Source organism: Melopsittacus undulatus, chromosome 10, assembly GCF_012275295.1.
Source record: "Melopsittacus undulatus isolate bMelUnd1 chromosome 10, bMelUnd1.mat.Z, whole genome shotgun sequence".
NCBI classification, from domain to species: Eukaryota; Metazoa; Chordata; class Aves; order Psittaciformes; family Psittaculidae; genus Melopsittacus; species Melopsittacus undulatus.
The window spans coordinates 12,782,450-12,805,687 of NC_047536.1; the positions used below are offsets into that span (position 1 = coordinate 12,782,450).

Genomic DNA, 23,238 nt, shown 5'->3' on the forward strand with positions numbered 1-23,238 from the left:
GGGCTGCAGGAAACATGGAGAGGGGCTTTGGTCAAGGGCCTGTAGGGACAGGACAAGGGGAATGGCTTTAACCTGCCAGAGGGGAGACTGAGATGAGCTTTAAGATCCTTTCCAACCCAAACCAGTCTGGGACTCTATGACAACAGGCAGGAAAGGAAAAAGTGGAAAGGGAAAGAAAGAACTGGCCAGCAGAAGATGACTGTGAGATGTACCCATCAGCTCATCACAAAACACAGAGTGTTCTGCTACCTGCCCCGGGGAAGGCTTTGTTGTAGCATCTTTGATTCCAGCATCCATTCCCCTGCTCTGGCCATAATGTATTTTCAAATAGTACTTTATTTGAAAGTAAAATTGCCATTAGCCAATATTTGTCTGAGGCACTTTCTTTGAAGCAAATACTGCTCTGCAGCTATCTCCACACTAATTACATGAATTAAGAAAGCAATGAAAATGCAATGTCTGGATTTGCTTTCCCAGGCTTTCAAGAACGCTGCCTTTTGAGCGTACGTGCTGCTGAAGTTTGAGGCTCTGTTTTTACCTCTTTTGGAGGGAGATCTAATTTAATTCAGCTCACAAGAAGCACCTTTAGATGTTCCAAGGGCAAATCACACGAACAGAGCAGGGCTGTTCAAAGGCAGGAACTTCTGAAAAGCCTCCAAAGAGGCAGTGCTGGGAAGAGCTGAGGAGAGCAGGAGTCAGGCTGGAGGAGCTGCGGGACACTGGGAACACGGAGCCTCTGAAGAGGCCGTCAGCCTGCCTGTCTGCCTGTCCATCTGCCTGCAACCACCCGCGGGCGATAGCACCCAGAGGAGAACACCCACAGCAACGTTCAAAGCAAGGACATAACTCACTGCTGCTGAGGAGGAAAGGTGGGCACTGGCTCCATCAGTAAAGGGCTCCGAGCCTGACAAATTACCTTTGTTTTAATGGATGAGCCTCTCAGAAATATTTTGGCCTGTGACTACCAGTTCACATGGGGTTAGCCACAGAACTGGAGGCTCATTTTATGAGAATATTTGGCTCAATTTTCAAGCTCAATTTGTGGAAAGTTTCTAGACCGAGAGCCAACTGAAAAGTGAAAGAGCTCAAGTTTTGAGAAGTTGTTTTGCCAAACTCCGGGCATATGAAAAGCCCACACAGCAGAAGAAACCATCGCTTCGAGCCTTCCCCTTTGCGAGGCCAGTGCAGGGAGCCCATGAGCAGGGTACTGGGGGAGCTGGCAATCCCACCAGCACCGGACCTCTCCTCTTGGCCACACAGCCTCAAATATCTGGCCTCAAATGGAAGTTCTGCCATTTCCCTCCACCCTCCCAAAACACCATCCCTGCTCCGGTAGCCTTCGAGCATCGTTCTTTATCACCCATCTCAAAATACCTCAAGGAAACACACAGATGCTTAGAAAAGAAATCCACATCAAACACAGCATAGGAAAGAATTACAAAATACATACACACACATGTATATATATATGCAAGTTTTAAAATGCATTGGTATCAGCAACTAAGCCTCAAGTATATTTGTCTGTGGAGTCTACTGAGTACAGCGCTTGTGTTTCTCCCGAAACAGGTTTAAGGACGTTTGCCAAAACCTTGAATCACCAAAGTTTATGGAGCTTTCTAACTGCAGGCACAATCCAGGGCTCCAGAGTTGAAACTGCTTTAAAAAACCCAAACATACAGACACCCTTCTAACAGTCTGCACCAAAAGAAATAAATAAGTCACAAGATACTTGGAATATTATGTCATCTGGAATAAGCCAAGCAACAGACTGGGAATTTACAGATCTTTTCTCAAATGAGGAAACTAGGAGATAGGCGGTTTCTGTTTTAAACTGGGAACAGTCTCTGCACCCCTTGAGCACGAAACCAACCCCATGGCTGAAGTGCAAAATGCACACAGGAACACTCTGGGAACCCCCACCCCCCAGTGAAGGAAACTCTGGCGAAGCTGCCTTTTTGCTGGAGACATTTGGGATCTTCCCCATATCCTGCACTGTCACCAAGCGCCTTCCAGCCATTCTCATGGCGAGCCTCTGAGGCAAACCATGCTCTTCCTGGTGCTGAACCTGCACCTCATTTCTGCTGTGCTGTCCCCAGTCTTCATCTTCTTTCTGTGACCCAAACAGGAGAGGAAACAACATTTGGGGTAACCTCACCCCGCTCTATGGCAAACGCCACAGGGTCACTTGCTGCTGTAAAGGGCAGCTTCATGGCCGAGAACCCTCATCCCCTCCAGGCAAGGTCATGTGCAGATCTGTCATTAGGGATGTCCCAGGGCTCCTCCCCATTTCCATGAGCAGCACAGCAGCACCTCGCAGCTCTGTTAGGAGATGGAAAAGATGCAAACCCCAACCAGGCATACAGGGAAGTATGGAGGGAAGGTGAAATCACTTTGTATCATGATACCGCATGGAAGGCAGCACTTTGAGCAGCAGCATCCTTGCTTGGTTGGGGACAGCGCAGGGCACCTCTCGCACCAGCTCTGAGCCATCCCACCCCATAGGGACCACACACGCCAAGTGCAAAAGCCCCGGCTCCAGCGTGCGACCGCAGCAGGGAAAGGTCCACATTTAGATAAGGCTTTTCCGGAGGAGCTGCGATTACAAGATTTTACCTAATCACTAAAAAATGCCTTTTTTTTTCTGTTTGGCAGCCGCAGGATCCGCCCCTCGAGGCCGCTCGTCGCGGTTAAAACCCACAGCAGGATAAAACCCAGCATCTCAGGGCCCAGCTTTGCACGGCAGCACCGAGCGGGGCCGGTGGGAGATGCTTCTTGTGCTGTGTGTCACCCAGCGGTGCCAGGCACAATGGAGGGCAGCAGAGGACCCGCTGTGGCTCAGGAGGCTCCCGAGGGAACCCCAGCCCGGAGCCGCTGGCCCCGACAATGCCTCTCCCAGCTCTTGGCTCTCTCTGGAGCCGTGGTGGCTCCCGGCCAGGCGGCCACAATGCAGTGGAAGGAAGAAGAAGCAGCTTTGTTTAGCCCAAAGCCTCGCCATTAATCAAGTTCCTATTTCCTCGCAGTTCTGCTTTACCCACCTCAGATGCCCCATGCGGTTTCTACACCATGGAGGAGTCCAGGCTCCCTGCACTTACTACCAGGTTTCTCAACAATCTCCTCTAAACAGAGAGAACCAGAAAATGAAGCTGAAGTAAACAGAAATGTCTTTACTACAGCAAGCACTGCCTGGATGGCATTACGAGTTCAGTGCAATGCAGGAGCCTCCTGAGCAGGCCACTGGCCCTGGGACATCTCTGGGCACCAGCTCCCAACATGGGAGGAGAAGACCCTTCTAAACACAAATTACCCCAGTTTTATAGCAACAAACATCAATCACAAAATCCCAGTGCCTTTTGCTGCTCTTTTTCCAAGTTAAAAGTGGGGCTGAATATTGGGGAAGGGAGAGCGCTACTTCCATCCAGGTTCTTCAGGGACAGGAGTGTTTGATCGATGAGAAAATGTCTTAAACAGAAGTCCCAGAGATGCCATTTCAGAGCCATTCCCAAAGTGGCTGACGGGAAGGCAGGATGAGGGTGGGACCCACTTCTGCGCCTTCTGCACCTCTAATTGCCGTTATTCTTCAGGAATATAAACAACAGCAGCAAAAGAGAAGAAAGCCATGAAAGCCCCAGCAAAACAAGGGCAAGGGAGCAAAATGGGAGAGGAACTGAAGGGGTCACTGAGGTTAAGGGCTCATTTCTGACACACCACAACCCTGTCTGGACAGAGGACAGAGGAGCAGATGCTGCCTGCTCTCTCCTGCTCTCCCTGGGCAGCAGGTAGCAGCGCCCACTGCCAGCACATCCCAAGCACACCCCAACCCCAACACTGCATCTATGTTAATTTATGGATCATTTTTTCCTCTCTTTAAAAGCATTGCTGGGTTCCTGAACCTCTTCCATCCTTCTGAAATGGGTGATACACACAGACTGCATCAGTTCTGCACCTCAGCTCCACTGTTTGACAGCGGGGAAGGGATTATTCCAGAAACAGTCCAACCTGCAAGCCTGACCCCGGAACACTCTGGTGTGAAGAGGGAAACAGCTCAGAAATCCCTCTGTAGGTCCATGCTCAGAAGCTTTTTCCACCCTGGCACTGCCACACTGTCCTTGGGCTTTCACAGCCTGCAAGAGCCTCCCCAGACACGCTCCTGTGTGCCTGCAGGGGGTCTTTCTATAAATAGGTTTATTCTAGCGGCCAACCTCACACAGCATCCAGAAACCAAGAGACTCTCCCTGGAATCCTGACCAACACCAGCCCCTTCTGCCCTTTACACCTGGCTAATCCCCTTCTGACAGTGGAGGGACATGGCTGCTGACATGAGAAGGATCTGTTCTCACAGTAACTTGACTAACGAAGCGGGGTACAGTAACGATCGCATCACTGCTATTACTGACAACTCCACTAAAGTTAAAACCCCAAGAAGAGCAAAACCAAAGTTTCTTTTTGCAGCAGAGGCTGGGTGCAGGCAATGGAGCTGCTGCGGGAGGCTGTGCCGTGTTTATGCAGTTATTTCTCCGAGTGGAAAAAGTGACTTAAATTCTATGAGGAACCAGCAGCATTTAAAGGTCTATTTACTTCTCCTTGCGGGCTTTTGCTTACGTGTGTCACAGCTGATCATTGCAGGAGCTGCTGGCATTTTAAGAGATTACTTATTCCAAAAAACACTGCCCCATCCTGTTTGATGCACTGATGGATGCTGCAGTGGTTTGTCTGGATTTGGGATGGCAAGGGACACCGTAACCGGGAGAAGGTGCATTAAATGGTACATCCCAGCCACCAGACCATGGCTTTGTTGTGCCATCACCCCCAGGCCCAGTAACACGCCACTGGTGGAGGCTGGTTTGCAAATATATTAATGCTTGAATTTTATTTCATTTTCGGGAAGGGAAAATGTTCAAGTTTTATAACTGGGATGCTTAATGAAGATTTATTCTGGTCCTGTAAATCAAAACCACATGGAAATAACCTCTTTTCCTTGCATTAACTGGGTTATTTTTTTCATGACCACTAGACCTTAGCTCTGCTCCTCATTTCTTTCCATACCCATCAAGGGCAAGAAATAGCCATACTTGGTCAATGAGAAAATGAAATAAAATGCAAATAGACATGTGATGACTAAATCCAAGTTTCCCAAAGCTAGCATTTCCCTAAAGGCAGAGTTCCCAGGGTGAAGGAGGTGCAGCCAACACCACATGCTGGGGGCTGGGTGGTGGAGTGGGGGGCTCAGCCTGTCCATCGGCCCTAATGTCACAGGCATCCTCAGTTGCCATCGGTCCCTGCTGTGGCCTTGGCTGTGGGTGCCATGACATGGCCCTGCTTCCCTCTCGCCTGGGAAAATCCCCAAATTCAAAGGCGGCCAGGCCCGGAAAGCCGTGGAGAGGAGGAGACGCCGTCAAACACAGGCAGTGCTGCTGGGCTGGTTGTATCTCCTTGAGAAATCAGGCAAACCTGCCCAGTAATATTTCATTTCGAGGTCACAACAGATGGTATTTCCTTCATCAAGCAATTTTTTTCCCTGCGTTCATTATTCCTGACTTGGCTTGCACCTACAAAGCCAGCTCCAAGGGCAACCGGTAAAGGCGTTGATTTGTGAAGGGACTTGCTCTGTAATTACAGCAAAACCAAGCAGACACTGACCAACATGTGAACTCATCTTGCATTAGAAGGACATCAAGAGTGCCAACCCATGCATTCCAAAGGTGGGCAATGCTGAAATAAACCAGTGAAGCCAGCCTGTCTTCCCAACACCAGCTTCCTCAGGCACAGCAGCAGGACGGTGCAGATGGAGCAGGTCACCTGGTGCTGGCCCATGGCTAGCTACAGGAGTGCATGGCTAGCACTGAAATGGGACATCGGGACCCTGGCAAGCATCCCTGGGGCTATCTGGGAATGTTGGGTGCTCTGCCACCCATCCCAGCCCTTCAAAAAGAAGAGGTGTTTGCAGCACTCCTCTCTGATTTGGCCTCAGCCAGATTTAAGCACTCAGAGCACATGGATCCAGCACAGCGGGACCCTGCACACAGCGAGGTCTTTGGGAAATACAGGGGACAGAGATCAGACTTGTAAATAAAAGAGAAGAAAAAGCAGAAAGCAAACACCAACCAATGTGTCAGCTCTCTGCAGTGATACCCACATCAGAGGCTTCACAGGTACACACAGCAAGGTGTTTCTCTTAAAGGATGCTAAAACCTGCAATCTTAAATCTCCTGCACAATGTAGTTTGAAAACTTGCCCCACAGCAGCTGAGAGCACAGCACCTTCTGGTTCTTGTTCTGCCACGTTTTCCAAGGAAGCAGTTTTCTGCAAGGGCAGGATAAAGAAATCCAATACTTCTTTAGGAGCAAGTCCCTGGGGCTTTGGTGGCTCCGGCAGCCAGCCCGGTCCCCCCGCAGTGCCCGGTGTGGCACAGCAGTCCTGCTGACTCACCGGGAACAGCTCCTGCCCAGAGCTCTGTTTCCATAAAAATAAAGCCAGCCTCAATAAATAAATGCATTCCCATAGTAAAAATCTGCTGGCTGCTGGGAAGGAGGAGCCTTTGCCCTGCAGCAGAACCATCTCCCTCCCGGGGGGTGAAGGAGGAGCAGCTTGAGGGCAGGCAGGGCTGAGAAGAGAGGAGGACAGGAGTAACAGTAGCACAGCAGGGACCTGGGGCCTGCCATGGTCTCTGCTGTCACCCTCATCCTGTCCAGAGGCTGGGGAGAAGCAGGACATGGTCATGAGTGGGATCTGGAAATCAGCTCAGCTCCCATGGAGCAGACCTGGGGGATACACGAGCATTGAGAAGGGTGACAAGAGGCTTTTGTAAGTGACACTAATGCCAGGTCCTGGATGGGACACTGGGTTCACTGTGATCATCCTGCCCATGCAGGACAAGGGTGAGAGATACACCGACACCTGAAGGCACCAAACCTCAGTATAAAGCAGGAAAAGCCCTAATTAGTGAAGGCATTTCCCTGCATGGAAATCTTCTTGGTTTCAGTGATGCATTTAGCAGAAAATAAGGAGTAGGTCAAATTCTGGTCTGGATCGGTTTGTAATTTACTGAGCTTTGCTGGTGTCCCGTTAGGGAAGCACCAGTCCCTTGCTCGAAGGGAAGGAAGCACCGAATCCAGGTTTCTTTTGTCCTTGTTCTCTTACAAGGCTCCTTGTTCTCCAAGCAAGCCCTTTTTCAGAACATGGGATTTCCTGGCTTCCACACACCTGGAATTTTACAGCTCCTCAGCTGCAGGCCCCAGCTCAGGCAGGGATCAGCTCATGGCCCCCTGCCGGGAAGCAAATCCCTCCTGATGGGTACTCAAGCAGGGTGGCCCTGGTCTGCAGCCAAAAAATCACCAAAACCAGTGAAGAATACAAGAAAACCCCAAAGTCCTGAAGCAGAGCCCAGAGATGGGGCTCACAGGACAGGCAGAGAGGTTGGCAGTGTCTGCAGGAGCACAAAAGGCAAAGCACCCCGAGATCTCAGGTATACACCCTAACTCTGGGTCTATTAATGACAGGGGAGCCCCAGAACCCCTAGCATGGAGCAACAGCTGCTACAGACAGGCTGCACTGTGTGCACTGCCCCAGGCTGCCTGCAGAGCCTGGATTACTCAGCTGGTTAAAAACCAGAAGCAGATTTACACAGATGATATTTGGGCAGTCCCATGGAGCAGCAGTGACAAAGCCATCAGGCTCTGGCACCATTCAGGCACCCGGCCCCAACCCAGCCCATAAACAGCCATGGGGCAGAGCTTGGGGATGGACCCACTCCTGGGAGCCCTCCTCATCCTCACCACTGCAAACCAACACCCTCATGGAATGCTGATCACCGAGGGCAGAACACCACAGACCTGCCAAACCCAGGGGCACAAGCTAGTACTCATGAGTAAGGGCACAGAGGGGCGGCAGTGACAACTATGCATGCTGTCTAAAATGCATACAATGAAGTCAGACCCTTCACTTCACACTAAAAAATTGGATTAAAGATGCTTGATTCAAATATTTGGGGTTATAGAGCGTGGTATTCACCTCAAGACTCAGTTTTCAACCTTTAGCTCAACATGCAGTGAAAACTTGTGTGTTCCTATGTGTGTGAAAGTGACCACATCAGCACTGCATTTGAGGAAAATCAACACAGACACGGTCAGAGCCAGAGGAGCTGCTGGTGCTACCCCGGTAATCACTGCTCCACCTCCCAGAGCTGTACAGGGCCCTTAACTGGCAGCAAGCAAATAGTCCCACTGCCGGGCTGCTCACTCACTTCCTTGGTAACAAGATGCCTCCGCTCCCCCGAGGCTCACACAGCTTTAGCTGATGTATTCTGCTGGCTTTATGACTTCCTTTAAAAAGAAATTATTAGGAAGAGGCAATTCTTGGAATCTGAAAAACTGCAAATTTGGCAAACAATTCCTGTAAGGTCACAGCAAGACTCAGGCTCACAAGCCCTGCTGTATTCGAAGTCACACCATTGTTTTTCCCCCCCTCAAAGAATAAACAAACTAAAAACATCCTGTTGGGGGAATGGTATGTGACTGACTTCCAGAGCTTCAATCAATAGTATGGACATGAGAGACCAGCGCATCTTGACTCAGTATATATGTAACACACAACATTAATTCAGAGGTGTCCTACCTGTTGGGATGCTCTATGAGCCACCACAAATACTCCTTGAAGGTCTCACAGTGGGTAAGTCCACAGGCAGGGTATGGCATGGGCTGAGCCTCACACACTCAGTGCCAGTGGGACTGGGCTGGTTTGGTACTCGTGCAGCTCATGGGTTTAGTGAAAGGAATGATGAGGAGAGAGGCAAAGCAGATGGATGAGAGCCAGAGCTTGTCCTCTGTGCATACACAGACTCACTTGGGCAGCAGCACTGGCTGCCTGCTGGGTACTTACCTTTCTGCCCTGCAAACTGCTCCAGGCAGGGCTCTGAGCCATTCCTGCATGCCGGAAGTGAGGGCTGCACCCCAGACCCCCCAAACCCACCCCCTGCTGCCAACCAAGCCACCAGCAACGAGTTTCACCATCTCTGCCAGCACCCACCCTGGCACTTCCCCGTTCTCATTCCTCAGTGGTCCTTCCACTGCTAACCAGGAGAAAGCAGCTAAACCCTGCTCTCAAGGGACCGGAGGCTTCCATGGTTGAGTGGGAACTGGAAGTGTCTGGAGCCTGTGGGAGGACCGGAGGGGTGGGAAGGAAGGTCTCCTTTAATTGCAAAGGTCGCCGCATACAGCGAGGCCATAAACTGCCGTGGCGGGAGCGGCATTCCTCCAACGGGTCCATAGGGACGGGCAGGGGCGCGCCGAGGAGCGCTGCTGGGACACTTGGCTTTGGCTTGCAAGGACCTCAATGGCTCTTGAAGATCTGAGCAGATCTTCACATGGGCGAGGAGGGGAGGTTCTGTGGGAAAATGCTATCGGGCCCGGCAGAGCCGCGGCAGGAAGGAAATTCCTGCACCAGGGACGCCCATTGGTGCAAGGGCTCAGCTGTGGCGAGTTCAGGGGACTTCACAAATAACCCGGGCGTCCCCAGGGAGGCATTGCTAAGGTCGCTATTTTTCCCCTTGAACTTTCCAGATGAAGGAAGCAATAGCCGAAGCAATGGCACAGATTTGGCCGGAGATCAACTGTACTGACAACAGTCCCAGAATTTAACTCAGAAGAAAAGTCCTTTGTGCTCCCTGGAGTTATCACCAGCTGGGCCGAGCGGCTCCAGCAGCAATGAAAAATACCCCACATGTGCGAGACAACCAGAGCCGAAGCTCGCCGGCAGATACAACCCACAGTAACTCATTGCACCGCTCAGACTGAGGGGAGAACGCAGGGCACGTGCTAGGTGCCCATTAAAAATGTACATGTTAAATTGTACTCATCAACAAACTGCTGGGATTCGGAGTAAGAAACAGCCCTGATTAAAGATTAAAGACGGAGGGCGCATAAAACACTAATTACCAGTGTACTTACAGTGAATTTGGCCTGTTGGGTTTAATTACTTCTAGTTCGAGATCACTTGAGTTGAGGCTGGGCTGGGGTGCGCTGTTAGAGTTGAGGAAGCTGTTTACGTTTGAAGAGATGACGGATTCCAGGCTGGAGTTGATGAGACTGTTCCTGTTCTCCTCTAAAAAAACATCAAAACCAAGAGCCATCAGCCAGCGCACACAGCTGCTCCTGAACACAGAAGTCAAGAACAAGCTGCTGCAAAGGCAGAGTGTTCCTAGTCGTAATCCCTGCCCTAATGCAAACAGGGCAGCATCCCACCAGGTGTCAGAAGACAGGCAGTTAGGTTACACAGATATTAAACATTAAACTGTAAGAAATACCAGGTATTCTTTTCATAAGAAGCAGCTCCATTTAAACAAATACCATTTGTAGTAAGAAAACCCTCATTTTTTCTCAAGGCATTAATATTTTATATTCCCCAAGACACCCAAAGTGCCACAAACCCTGAAAATAATTAAAATGCAAACTACAGCCAGGAATGGATTTCTCTGTGCCTGCAATCAGCTGCCAAGGGTCTGAGCATTCGTGTGACTGAGCAGGAAAACACTTTAGAACAAGAACTGGCACAGGGTGGCCAGAGAAGCTGTGGCTGCCCCATCCCTGGCAGTGTTCAAGGCCAGGTTGGACACAGGGGCTTGGAGCAAGCTGCTCCAGTGGAAGGTGTCCCTGCCCGTGGCAGGGGTTGGAACTGGATGAGCTTTACAGTCCATTCCAACCCAAAACATTCCATGATTCCATATGACCCCAATGTGCTGCTCTGCTGACAACCTGGAGGTTTCTTAGTTTCTTGTTTCCCCTTGAGCGTATTGTGTTAAAAGATTTCCCCCTTATTTGTGTAACTTCAGCAGTGAAGAATGACAATATCATGCATCTCAACCCGACACCCGCAGCACGGACTCCCTCCTCAGTTCTAGGACAAATTATCTAAAATAGTATTAATTCATTTTCATAAGATGCTTTTTCCATATAAACAGTAACTGTAACTGTGAGAAGCAATTATCATAACTGATGGCATAGAAAGCAGCCCTATTCCAGAAAACTGCTGCTTCTGTGATGATGTTTTCCTGAAAGATAGGCACCTGCTGGAAAAGACAGCAGCTTCTACTTCAGTGATAAATCTTTCAACAATCATTTTCCCAATACACACTATTATGATCAAATTACTACCACAAAACATAGCCTTTCCGTGCTCCCCACACTCACCCACTTTCCCAAGGCAAAGCAGGGAGAGCCCCAAGCACTCACTCTGCTCACCAGGACTCTGTCCTGTTCTTTTATCAAACAAGGACAGATCCCTGTGCTGCTGGCTAGCACCAAGAGCAGCACAAGGCATGGCCAGCAGGAACACAAGAGCTGGGAACTGGATTGTAACATGAAGCAGAAGCCTGAGCAGATACATTTCTGCCCCTCCATGAGTAGGGACGGGGCACTGACTCTTTCACCTAAATATGTGAAGCACCACTTAGTGACAGCAATGGAAAGATGATCTTCAACATTTTTAAACCACTGTGCACATAATCCTTGGGAAAATGCAGAACCTCCAGGCCAAGATTTTGTGTCTGTAAAAGGCAAAGTGCCTGAGGGCATCCAAAAAAGGGTCACCCCTTGGAGACACAGGCAGGTGTCCTCCCTGGCCGCATGTGCTGTGGGAGCTGACGATGGTGAGGACGGGGCCGAGGAACATGAGAAGGGAATGAGCAGGGGCCCGTCAGGTGGGGCAGGGACAGCAACACTCTATACGGTGCTAATGCAGCCTCATTTCAAGCCCCTGTTAAGGGCCTGGATGCCAGGCAATCTTCACACCCCTCATCAACACCACTGCACAGGAAACTGAAGCCTGATCTGTTACGGGAATCGCCTCTTCCATTGACACCAACACAATTGCATGGGAATGGCATGGGAATTACAGTGTGTTAGTCACGATTAGGGCAAAAGCTGTGTCAAGGGGGAAAGCCGGAGGCTCACTTACGCTGCTCATTGGGCTGTGCCGTGTGGAAGAGCGTCAGCGGGCGCTCGCTGCAGGAGGGCGGCTTCGAGTCCGTGCTCTTCTTGCGGGATAACAGCAGCTGCGAGTTCGATGGCGGCGTCTCTGGCACCGTGTTAAATATCTGTTAAAAACAATAAACAAGTTGTTCTTTGGCATCACTGCTCGCACAGCAGAGCTGCCTACCTGCCCGCCTGCACCGCTGCTCTGCAGAGCTGCATCCGAGGGACACACGCGTTCAACAGGGCAACGTTTTGAGTACTGCATCCCAAATTCCCTATTCCACCCTGTCTGCACTCATTTTCTCTGTTCTCCACCCAAGATGAGTGTGGTGGGATGTGAAGAACCCCAATCCTCTGGCACCCTGCTGATCTTTCAAGGGTGCCCTGGGCACACAAGCTGGTGCGTCCCCACGCAAGCCTCCCCACAGCACCCTCGCACCCATTGATGCAGAACAGCTTGGGAAAGTCCTTGTGCCTCCAGCCCAGCTGTCAGACAAGTGAATAATTGCGTTTTTTTCTGCAGGGGATGGAATTTCAAAACTGCACAAATCTCAAGAGCAGCAGCTTTGTTTGTTGGTGGTATCTGGGTATTTGTTTCTCTTCTGGAAGCCCAGGCTCAGTCAGCAGCACTGCTGCCTCAACACACGCTCTCTCCAGGTCTCCCTTCTCTAGAGTATATTCACCCCTATCCCTCAGCATCTGTCCCTGCTCTGCCTTCCCCTGCCAGACACCCAACCAGCACTGCCAGGGGTTGCCCATAGGAAAACTCTTCCATAGGCAGCCCAGTGTGGCTGAGCTCCGAGGTGAATCCTCCAGAGCCAACAGCCATCACTGCTGGCCATGGGCTGCCCTGGCCTTGCCCAAAGCACCCAGCATGGGAGCGGCTGCCAGCACTTAATTGCTTTGTTTCATGTAACAACAGCAAAATCCTCTCACACACATAAACCCCGCATGCTGATTTCTACAAACAAACACGAAAGAGCCAAAAACGTTAATGTTGCATCTCTTCCCAAAAGCACGAAGTGGCCGGTGTGAAGGCAGCGCTTCCTGCTTCGGGGAGGAATTAAGGAACATTTGTCAGTGAATTAGCTAAGAACATCACTTCCCAACTTGTCTGTTTGCAGGGACTCAGGTTCAGTTCCGAGCCCACAGATGGAGCAGGAGGCAGGAAGCAGGGATCAGTCACTGCGCCAGGCTCCTGCGCACGGCAGGACCCAGCCCTGAGCAAGCAAGCAGCTGAGCCCGAGTGCGCATCGCTGGGCACGCTGTGGAACAGATGGATGGATTATGGACTCCTGCTGCAGCCCTTCCTGGAGAGCTCTGCTGAGCTCATTCACACATTCCTCCTGGGCTCGTGGGTTAGCAGAGAGAGAAGCAGCCCAAGCCATGCTTTCTGCTGGCAGCATCACTCATTTTCACCCAGTGTATGCCTGCCTGCTGCCGTTCCCACCTCCAAAGTGGCTGTTTCCAAGGCTCCCCATGGGAGTTTGGGGCTGGTTGCTCCCCAGCCTCTTGTATGGCTGCTGCATCCTGCTCCCTGCACCCCACCAGCCCATCCCAGCACCCCAACATTCCACGCCAGCATCACACCATCCCTCCTCAGCATCGGCACTGGTGCTCAGGGCAGCTCACAGGTCCTGGTTAGAAGGGTTATTCACAGCACATTGCTTACCATGCCAAACCACTACACAACTGTACATGCTCCAGGTGCCTGCCCCACGTGCTCGGAGCCATGCCCTGAGCCCTTCCCTCTACAGGCCAAACACAGCTTTGCTGTGGCAGCATCCTCAGCATAGGGGGGCTGAAATCAGCACCAGGGCACCTCGCCTGCCCTATGCTCCATTCCCCATACCCAGCACAGCTGCAGATGCTTTAACATGCTCTGGCTTTCAAGTTGCTTTTCAATAGCAAATTCTACTTGGGAAATAAAACAAAATATATAAATCAAAGCATTGATTTATGAATCACATTTCATGCAATGATTTCCCACAGCACACTTGAAAAGAAATTTCCAGGTTTTTGTTTCCTTTTTTTTTTTTGGTCTTTGACAAAGGAAGATATAGATGCTCTTAAATTATGAGCTCAGTGATTAAAACCAGCTTCAGTTTATAAGGAGAATGCATTTTTAAATGCAGCTGAAACACCATTATCAAACAATTTTACTAGAATCACAGTGCCAACAGTGGGACACAGCCACTTGATGAAGCAGAAACACCGGTGTTTATCCAGGACGAACTTCAACCAGGAATCTTCTGGGCATCTCAGTCCCACTACAGCATCTCCACTGCGATAAACTAAACCAGAGATGGAGAGCGGAAGCAGCACGGAGGCGCAGGCAGGGCTATTAAAAGCTGCTCTCTGCCACCTCTGAGCGGTGCAGAGCGCGCAGGCTAAATTTAGCCACTCACAATGGAGAAAAGTCAATTAAAAGCTACATTTAAAAAGCACAGTGCTGGTTTTGAAGGTCTGAGACCTGAAGAACTGTACAATGAAAACTCACTGTAGATGCAACTATGCCTTTATTGTATAGCCCAGATCTCTTCAGCAGCAAAGGAAGCTGGCACTGCAGGACCAAACCTTCCTACTCCATCTCCCTCAGCTCAGGCACAATCCTCTCCTTTTCACATGGAAGTTGCTCAGGTTTGTTCTATTCTTCAATTTAACAAGAATAGCCAAGACGTGCTCCTCTGTGTTACAGCGCTCACAGTTCCAGAGCCCAATTAACAGGGAGGGAGAGACAGTTTAATAGCCGGAGTGCGAGAGGAGCAGCCAGCAACCATATATCACATTTACAGCCACACCGTGCCCGCTCCTCAGGCTGATGCAGGCTGCAATTCCACAGCTCCATAACACCTTATCCCTGTCTGCCAAACAGCAAAGACCCAGCAGCACCTCGTCAGTGATGGTTGTTAAAAGGCTTTTTTAACACTTCTGCCCATCTTATGACAAGGAACAAGAAAACAGGAGAGGTTGGTATCCTGCCCAAAGCAGAGGGATGGGATATAACAGTATATGAAGGTCCACCCCCAGTCTCTGCTCTGGCCAACATCTTGGTGTATTCCCAGGCACAAAGCTGCATCTGGAGCTTGGAGAATAAGAAGCTGCTGTGACATTCAAAATGTTGGTGGCACTGAGTCTTGCACAAGGACCAGCTAAAACTGCCAACAGCATCACTAAACATCCAGCTAACTACAGAGAAGAATAAACTGAAGATGGGGTGCTGAGGGCTTTGACTTTGGTGTTAGTCCTCACCAAGCCTGGTGCTTGGGGCTGTCTAATTCCCTGAATAAACCACTTTCCTATTTGTCATCAATACTGGCTCTATTAGCATTTGACCTGGTTAACTTTTTGTCTGGAGGGAGCATCATCAAGACAGTGAATTGATCTCTTAAACTGGTAACACTTGAGAACAATGGTCTTTTCCAGAGAGCTATAAAAATGAAAGCTTTGGAAAAGAACATGGATGGACACCTGCAACTGTCAGATGTCATAGTCCTGCAATATTACTTTCGGCAAACCTTTAATTTTTAAGTCAGAAATATGGTGTTAAATTGCAATAATTTGAGTAATGAGGCTTTCAACACAGCAACCTTACTGGTTTTTGCACTGGATGCACTCATGGTTTGCCTGTCATGGCCACATCCAGAGCCATAGGAGAAAGATAGCTGTATCCATTTAATTATATATATCCAGGATATGATTTATAACACATTACATTACCAGCACATTTATTCATAACCATAGGCAGAAAAGGCTGATGGATAAATCTTGTTAAGTAGCAATTTGACATTTGGTTGGTTCCTTGGGTCACGTCGGGCAGCTGGAGCCAGGCACGTTGCTCCTGCTCGGCTTTTCCAGGGTTCCTCCTTGCTGCATTGCAGCGTCTGGCAGGCAAATGGAGCTGTCATTCCCTCCTTCCCAAGCCCTGATCCTAGTCTCATCCCAGTGCTACTCCCCATTTCCAGCAGATCTGGTGTTAGTACAACCCATGGGACATCACCCAAGGAGCAGCAGGTCCCAGTGGCTGCAATCATAAGGGCAGACGCCAGCGCTGCAACACCTCAATGTGCAGAGACCTTCTTGAGGAGAGTGCATCTGAGAAACTTTAACAACTGTTTCAGAGCCTATTGCTGCTGTGAGTCTAACAAACAATTTGGATCCAGGACATGGAAAGCTGTTAAACCTCCAGAAATGATTGAACTTTCTGGATTACACACAGGGTTTAATGGTCTGTGTCAGAACCTCTGGCAACGCAGAGCACACCGTGATTTATCTGTCATTCCGGGAACCTTCACAAAGCCCCTGTTTTGCTGACTATGATTCCAAACTGCACATGGCTACCACGGTGCAGGGCACACGCTAAGGCGGAGGTATCACCTGTGGGAGCACAAGGTCATACCCATCACTGAAGACACAGGATAATCAGCACCATATCCTGCAGCATCCTTCCCTGATACTTGTACGGCTCCAGGATGAATGCTTTTCCCCAGCAATAATCTCAGGGGGAAGATGAGCCAGATCTCAGATGGGGTGACTGCAAACGCAAGCAGGCGAGCAGGGAACGCTGACTAAGCCCCCCCAAACCCTCCCACTGCCCCAGCAATCAGATAAACCTGCTGAAACAACAGCGTAAACAGGCTGCCAGCAGTCATTCAGACCAAGAGATGTCATCACCAAGCTTGCTTTTTCCCCTGGTTACACAATGACAACAGTCACTTTGATGGGAGAGGCGTTCCACTTACCTGGGGGAAATATAATGTCAGACCAGACAGTCGCTGATTGCCAGGAACCATTCAAATCAATTACGTTTTCCCTGCGAATGGACTTAATTGTAAGCAGTGGCTCTGAGTCACCGGCATAAAACAACATAGCGCACCAGCAGCACCAGCACAAGCAACTTGCTTATTGCTAATCACCCACGGCAGCTCCTGTGGGGAACCTTCCAGGAGCTCCAATCAATTCAAATTAAGAAATACACTAAAACAAAACAGTCCTGAACCGGCACTAATGCTGCATTTAAAAGATTTTCCTCTCCTGGAGTTATGTCTTCCTATCTCCCTTCTTCCCAGGCTCTTTTCCCAGAAGCCCTGGAGGGATGGGGACACGGGTTCACAGGCCCCTCAGAATCAGCTGGGGACAAATGTACGTAACCAGCTCACAGATCCACCCATTCTGCCAGTGCCAGGAGTCACTTCTGAGGAGGGGGAAGCATGGAAGAACCAGGGCACCCCAGGGCAGGAGCTGTAATGTGGTTGGTGAGCACAGAGCAGCCTTTCCAGACACAACCATTGCAGAGATCTGCCATCCATTCCTCCACAGCAGCAGCTGATGGAGGTTCGGCTGGCACCGCGAGGGACTGGCGTAGGCAGGAAAACATCAGTGTCTAAAGATGTGTTCGTGTAAGGGCCCATGAGGGGAGGGCTCCATTGAGCACAGCGAAGGGGAGGGACAGCAAACACACTCACAGCAATGCCATGCTGCTTGTGACACTGGCGGCACAGCAGAGACCTCATCCCACTGGGAGAGGCAGTGAAAGCCTCCCTGCACCAATAAAGAGATGACAGACATGGGGGTGACCATCAGAGGCCACTGTAAGGTTTTGTGATGGTTCCTCCACCAGGACCAAGGCTGGGGAAGCTGGGCTTTGCTCACGACCACAGGTTCAACTGCACAGACATGCAGATTGCAATTACATTCATGCATAGGAAAAGAGCTCCTTCATCCTAAACAAATACCATAGATTTAATGTGCCTGTGGAAGCAACTTCTCCTAGAACATACAACATCAACACTGTCTCCTTATCCCTGCTGGATACACTCCTGATGCCCCATTGCAGCCCCAGACAGCCATGCCTGGGTCTGCTGCCCACACCACAGGTACCAAAGGTTCAGCCTTGAACCTCAATCTGCCAGAAGCACATTCACAGCATCTACAAGCAACATCTCACACCAGAGCCAGGGCCAAGCCTGCCTCTGCTTCTTTCTTCGCAGCCTGAATGCTCAAATTAGTTATTTCTGTCTATCCCAAACCACACAAACAAAAGAGCATGTTTGAATGTAGAAGAAAATGGTATTTTTATGTGATATTGTTTGCATGTGGCCAGCCAGAGGGACAGCCCATGCCACTGCCTCACTGAGCTGCTCCTGCTGCAGACATGAACATCCTTATGGTCAACTGACACAAATGCATCATAATTCAGGGGATCAACACTGTGCCATGGAATAAAAATGGATTTAGTCAGAGAAGCAGGAATCCAGCCTAGGCGTGCACCTCACTCTGGTATCTTTTAGTGCTCATCTCACCTAAAACTAAGGACAAATTCCTGTTAAACCACGGAGAAGGCAAAGAAGTTGGGATTTCTGTAATGGAGACAGAGACGTGCTGACTCACACCAAGAAGACTATAAAAAAGGCTGGTTACCAGCCTGCTGGTTACACAACAACAGCCCAAGAACCATCAGTTTTGGAGCCTCTACACCACATCCCAAGTCATGTCCATCACTGAACCCCCTGGCACAACCCCACCACCGGTGCTGCTGGCCATGGGGGGCCATGGGAGAGGGGCTGCAGTTTGTAAAGAGATGAACTCCGTTCCATACATCAACTGTGCTGAAGGAAGCAAGTGAAGCAGTTACCTTCTCATGGTTTTCTATTAGAATTTCAATCACGATGTTCTGAAATTTGATGTCCATAATGGCAGCGACTGTTTCCTCTTGAGGTCGGAGCAGCGTTGGCCCAAATACCACACCCAGATTAGCAACAGTCATCAGGTTCTGCTTGTGATTATTCGCAACTCTGAAAGAGATGAAGGAAAAGGTGACAGAAGTGATGCAGAGGGAAACCCCCTCCCTGCCTCCTGGCTGGCACAACCCTCACAACCCTGTTTACGTCTATTACACTCCTGGTGAGCACCTTGAAGGCTCAGCCATGTGGAAAAGTACAACTTTAACTATTGTGTTACTAGAGACCTTTGAGCCTCAGTGAGTTGACTAATCCCATCAAACCCCAACGCTACACTCGCCACCGAGTCTCATGTTGCAAACCACTCCCAGGAAAACATCTTGAATCATTAATGCTCAAAACTCTTCTAAAAACAAATTGTTGGACCTCTGACACACGCTGCTCTCCAACTGAATGAGTGACCTCATATGTTCCAAAACCCAATTCCTTCTCACCCATTTAAGCTTTTGCCTGCACCAGAGGTCAGCCCCATCCAACCAAAACAGGCTGGAAGGCGAAGATGGGGCTGTACCCCCAGACCCACGTGCACACACATGTGCTCTTCCCCACCCCACTGAGGAATCCACCTAGCATGGACACCGGCTGTCCCACGGACCACTGACACTTGAGCCATCCTCCCTGTCATCTCCATCTATTTTTATGTTCCAAGTATTGCAGCCCAGCAGGAGCAGATCAGTTCAGCAAGTGAAAGAGTTCATATGGAGGACCTGGCACACTGCTGAAGTGCATTTGGGGGTCACTCTGGAGTAGCTCCGGTGTGACCCCTGGTCTCAGTAGTACAAAGCACCAGCAGCCCTAATAGAGCACGTCCTCTGCTCCAGCTCAGCCCCGCTGCGATGGTGGGATATGGGGCATGCTGCCACGTGGGATGCAGCCTGGACATCCCCAGGCTGTGTCCGACCATGAGTGCCAAGGACTTGGCTGCTCAGCTGAGACATGCTGGAGTCCTGCAATGACACATAACACTGTGACACACATGTGGGTGACACAGCAGGACCTGCAGTGGGAACCTACAGCCCCATCTCAGCAACTGTTTCATGTGGTTTTGTCCTGACCTCACCAACCAGGAAGCCTGATGACTGCAGGCAGTTTTAGCCTAAGGGGGGGTTTAAGTGTCTTTTCCCATTCCTCCTCCTCTCCTGTTTTCCCTGGACAAATGCAGCAGGCTTAGCACAAAGCAAGGCTGAGACTCAGACCTTGCTGTATCGTCCCAACAATGTATTGCCATGAGCTTTTATTGATCTCAGGGCCAACACATCGCTTATGTGCATGCTCAGCTTATTTCAGTACAGTGTAAGCTAGGGCTGACTTAAAAGAAAGGACGCATTCCATCCTTCTTCATCCAAATCTCACTTGAACCAGCAAAGAACTCTTCATTCCTCATCCCTGTATTTGGCTCCTCAGGCGGCAGGAGAGGACATCATCACCAAGAGATGGCTTTTCAGCAGCTTCAGCCCTATTTACTGTCCAGGCAAGAAGTCACATAGAATCATAGAACCACAGGCTGGGTTTGTGTTGAAAGGGCCTTAAAGCTCATCCAGTTCGAATCCCCTGCCATGGACAGGGACACCTTCCACTGGAGCAGCTTGCTCCAAGCCCCTCTGTCCAACCTGGCTTTGAGCACTGCCAGGGATGGGGCAGCCACAGCTTCTCTGGGCACCCTGTGCCAGCGCCTCAGCACCCTCACAGGGAAGAGCTTCATAGTGAGGAACATCCCTGGAGAATACACAGAGCTGCCATCTCCACCAGGCCTGGGCTTCAGTTACATTTCAAAGGTGCCAAGGTCCTGGCAAAGTCCCTCGGGAGCCTGTGGGACCTTCCCCATACTCAGAACTCCCTCCACTGTCAGTAAGCTCTGAATGTTTTATCACAGTGCCCGAGAAACCTCCCATGCCAGGGCACTGCAGCACTGCAGGCTATGGGGCTGCCCCAGGGGAGGTTCCGCTTACAGAGGTGATACCTGAGGAGGAGAGGAGCCCATGCACAGCCTGGCAGAGCTGCTGCCACCTCCATCCCTGCTGCCCATCCCAGTGCACAGCCTCTCCCCACCCTTACCGAAAGCAAGAGCTGCACCCGCAGCGATGCCAGTGCCTGGTAGAGCTGGCAGCATAGAAGCAAACTCTGTTTAGGGGGACACAGCCTCATGGAGCTGAGAAGAAGGCAGAAGAAGTCCAATAGGAAACAAATTCTCAGGAAAAAGCTTGCTTGCTTACAGGAAAATAGCTCCTACTTACAGATATGTTCATAAATTATAGATGTATCCCTGCCTCTTCCGTCACTCCAACCCACCTCCCTATCGAGACATTTACAAATGCCAATGACGTATTTACGCTGCAGCAACATCTATATTTCAGACACATGTCCACATGCTGCTATTTGGATTCTGAAAAACGCAGCTGTAATTCAAACAGCTTTGAAAAGTACTAGTAAAATAATATTTTAATGATCTTCCATGGTTAGAAAAACACTGTTCATTTATAAAAACCCAACCGAATTGATCCGAGTCTTACAAAATCAGGTCCCTCCATTTCTCATTATCGTTCCCATGTAATACATCACTCTACTAAATCACATTGTCATTGGTTCATTACGGGCAGGCAGCTGTGCACCATTCCCCTCATTATTTCAGATGAAGCTATTAATGGGTTCCCAAGCAGGGCCTTGGGTGCCCGAGGGATGCCCACGCACCCAGATGCAAGCCCTGGCCCTCGCCTCCATCCCAAATCCCTTGTTCCTGCGCTGGCTTTTGCCCTGTAAAGCCTGGAAAACATGTGCCAGTGCAAATCTGGCTCCTGTTGGACTGAACTTGGTGGCACATGAACTTCTGCTCCGTACCACGGGTACTGTTCCAGCTGCACACTTGAGAGTTCTCTGTTACCAAAGCTATGCTAAAAAACATGATTCACCTTTCACATCCTTCAAATTTCACATCCATTATCCACATGATAATTTACTATAAATTATATCTCTTCATCATCCTTTGCACTAGAAGATAATGGTGCAGTTTCTAAAGATGGGGTGTTCTCAGTCCCAAAGTGTGCTTAATGTTGCTGCTTTTCGATAGGCATTGTTAGTGCCATTCCTGAGCTGCCCTTTAGAAGGTTTCCAAGGATTCACTACATTTTCCTTTTAACCTGCTGTTTCTTTCTAGCCCTCGGTGCACTCTGAAAGCAATTGCATGAACATTAATTTAGATGGGTCCCTTTTCAGTCCTCTCTGCATTCCCTCTTTGCAGAACGTGCTTCCAGCACAGGCAGGAGCTGGCAAGCAACAGCTAATGGAGAAATGTGCAGAACAACCTCTCAACTCCCACATGGTGCTTACAATGTTCCAGGCTATCACTCTGGACTGTTTGTCCTCCTCGTAACACCTGATGGCTCCCACTTGTCTTTGGGATCTGCCCGGAAGCACTGGATGGACCCCAGAGCCCCCTGATTGAAGGAATATCCACACCCAGCAGAGCATCACCAATGAGCAGCTCTGCACAGGGATTTGTTCTAAGACCTGACCCACTTGGTGCAAACCCAAGAAGCACCTTGGCTTCTGCAAGCCCCCAGCCAAAAGGAGGATGCCAGCTTCAAGGGGCTAGGAGCCAAGGGCTCCCATAGGAACGCTGTCCCTGCAGCTGAGCAGGCAGGTTGTGTCCTGAGGGTGTCCATGGGCAGACATTGCTCACTGTACATTCACTGTCAGAAAAACAAAGGAGAACAGGAGCAGGGTAAATCCATGTTGTGTGTGTTAAATCAGATTACACCTGGGTTGCTTGGATACTGTATAATCACCAGCACGGCCAAACATAATTTAATACAGAGTAATTGGTAGTCAGGCTTCAGTGCAGGGAAGCACAGAGGAACAGTAAATATTTCTCTGTTGCAAAGGCTTGCAATCAGCACCCTGTAACAGAGGAGAAATGCAGCAGAGCCAGATGGGTGCTGAAGGAGGGGAATAGTACTGCACTGCCTCTTTATTTGATAGGTGTTAATATTAGAACCATAGACTGGTTGGGTTGGAAGGGACCTTAAAGCTCACCCAGCTCCAGCCCCTGCCACAGGCAGGGACACCTTCCTCTGGAGCAGCTTGCTCCAAGCCCCTGTGTCCAACCTGGCCTTGAACACTGCCAGGGATGGGGCAGCCACAGCTTCTCTGGGCACCCTGTGCCAGCGCCTCAGCACCCTCACAGGGAAGAGCTTCTGCCTAAGAGCACATCTCAGTCTCCCCTCTGGCAGGTTAAAGCCATTCCCCTTGGCCTGTCCCTACAAGCCCTTGTCCAAGCCCCTCTCCATCTGGTATTACTTTGTGTATGTCTTCTATCTATATAAAATACATGTACATAAGCCTCGGCCAAAGAGTGCTGCCATTAGTTCAAATGTCTTCCCTGATTCAGAGAAAACAAACAAACATCTGAAAGGGAACAAAGATAAAGTCTCAAGTGTTTCTATTTCCATGCCTAGGACAAACCTTTGAAAACAAAGTGCTTGTTAGGGCTGGCCTAGCAAGAGCTTATAGGATAGAAAATAATGCAGCTAATTCCTACT

The 23,238-nt window shown here is 49.9% G+C and overlaps 1 protein-coding gene across 2 annotated transcripts in view; it reads right to left on the minus strand.

Annotated features, from left to right (window-relative positions):
• ARHGAP26 (Rho GTPase activating protein 26) overlaps positions 1-23,238 on the minus strand; it is a 116,098-nt gene that overhangs the window by 17,316 nt on the left and 75,544 nt on the right. For both annotated transcript variants that reach the window (XM_034066688.1, XM_034066689.1), the window contains exons 18-20: positions 18,598-18,757; positions 11,947-12,085; positions 9,942-10,095 (exon numbers count right to left, since the gene is read on the minus strand). In XM_034066688.1, coding sequence (XP_033922579.1) covers positions 9,942-10,095; positions 11,947-12,085; positions 18,598-18,757 — 453 coding nt within the window. The remainder of the gene's footprint in view (positions 1-9,941; positions 10,096-11,946; positions 12,086-18,597; positions 18,758-23,238) is intronic.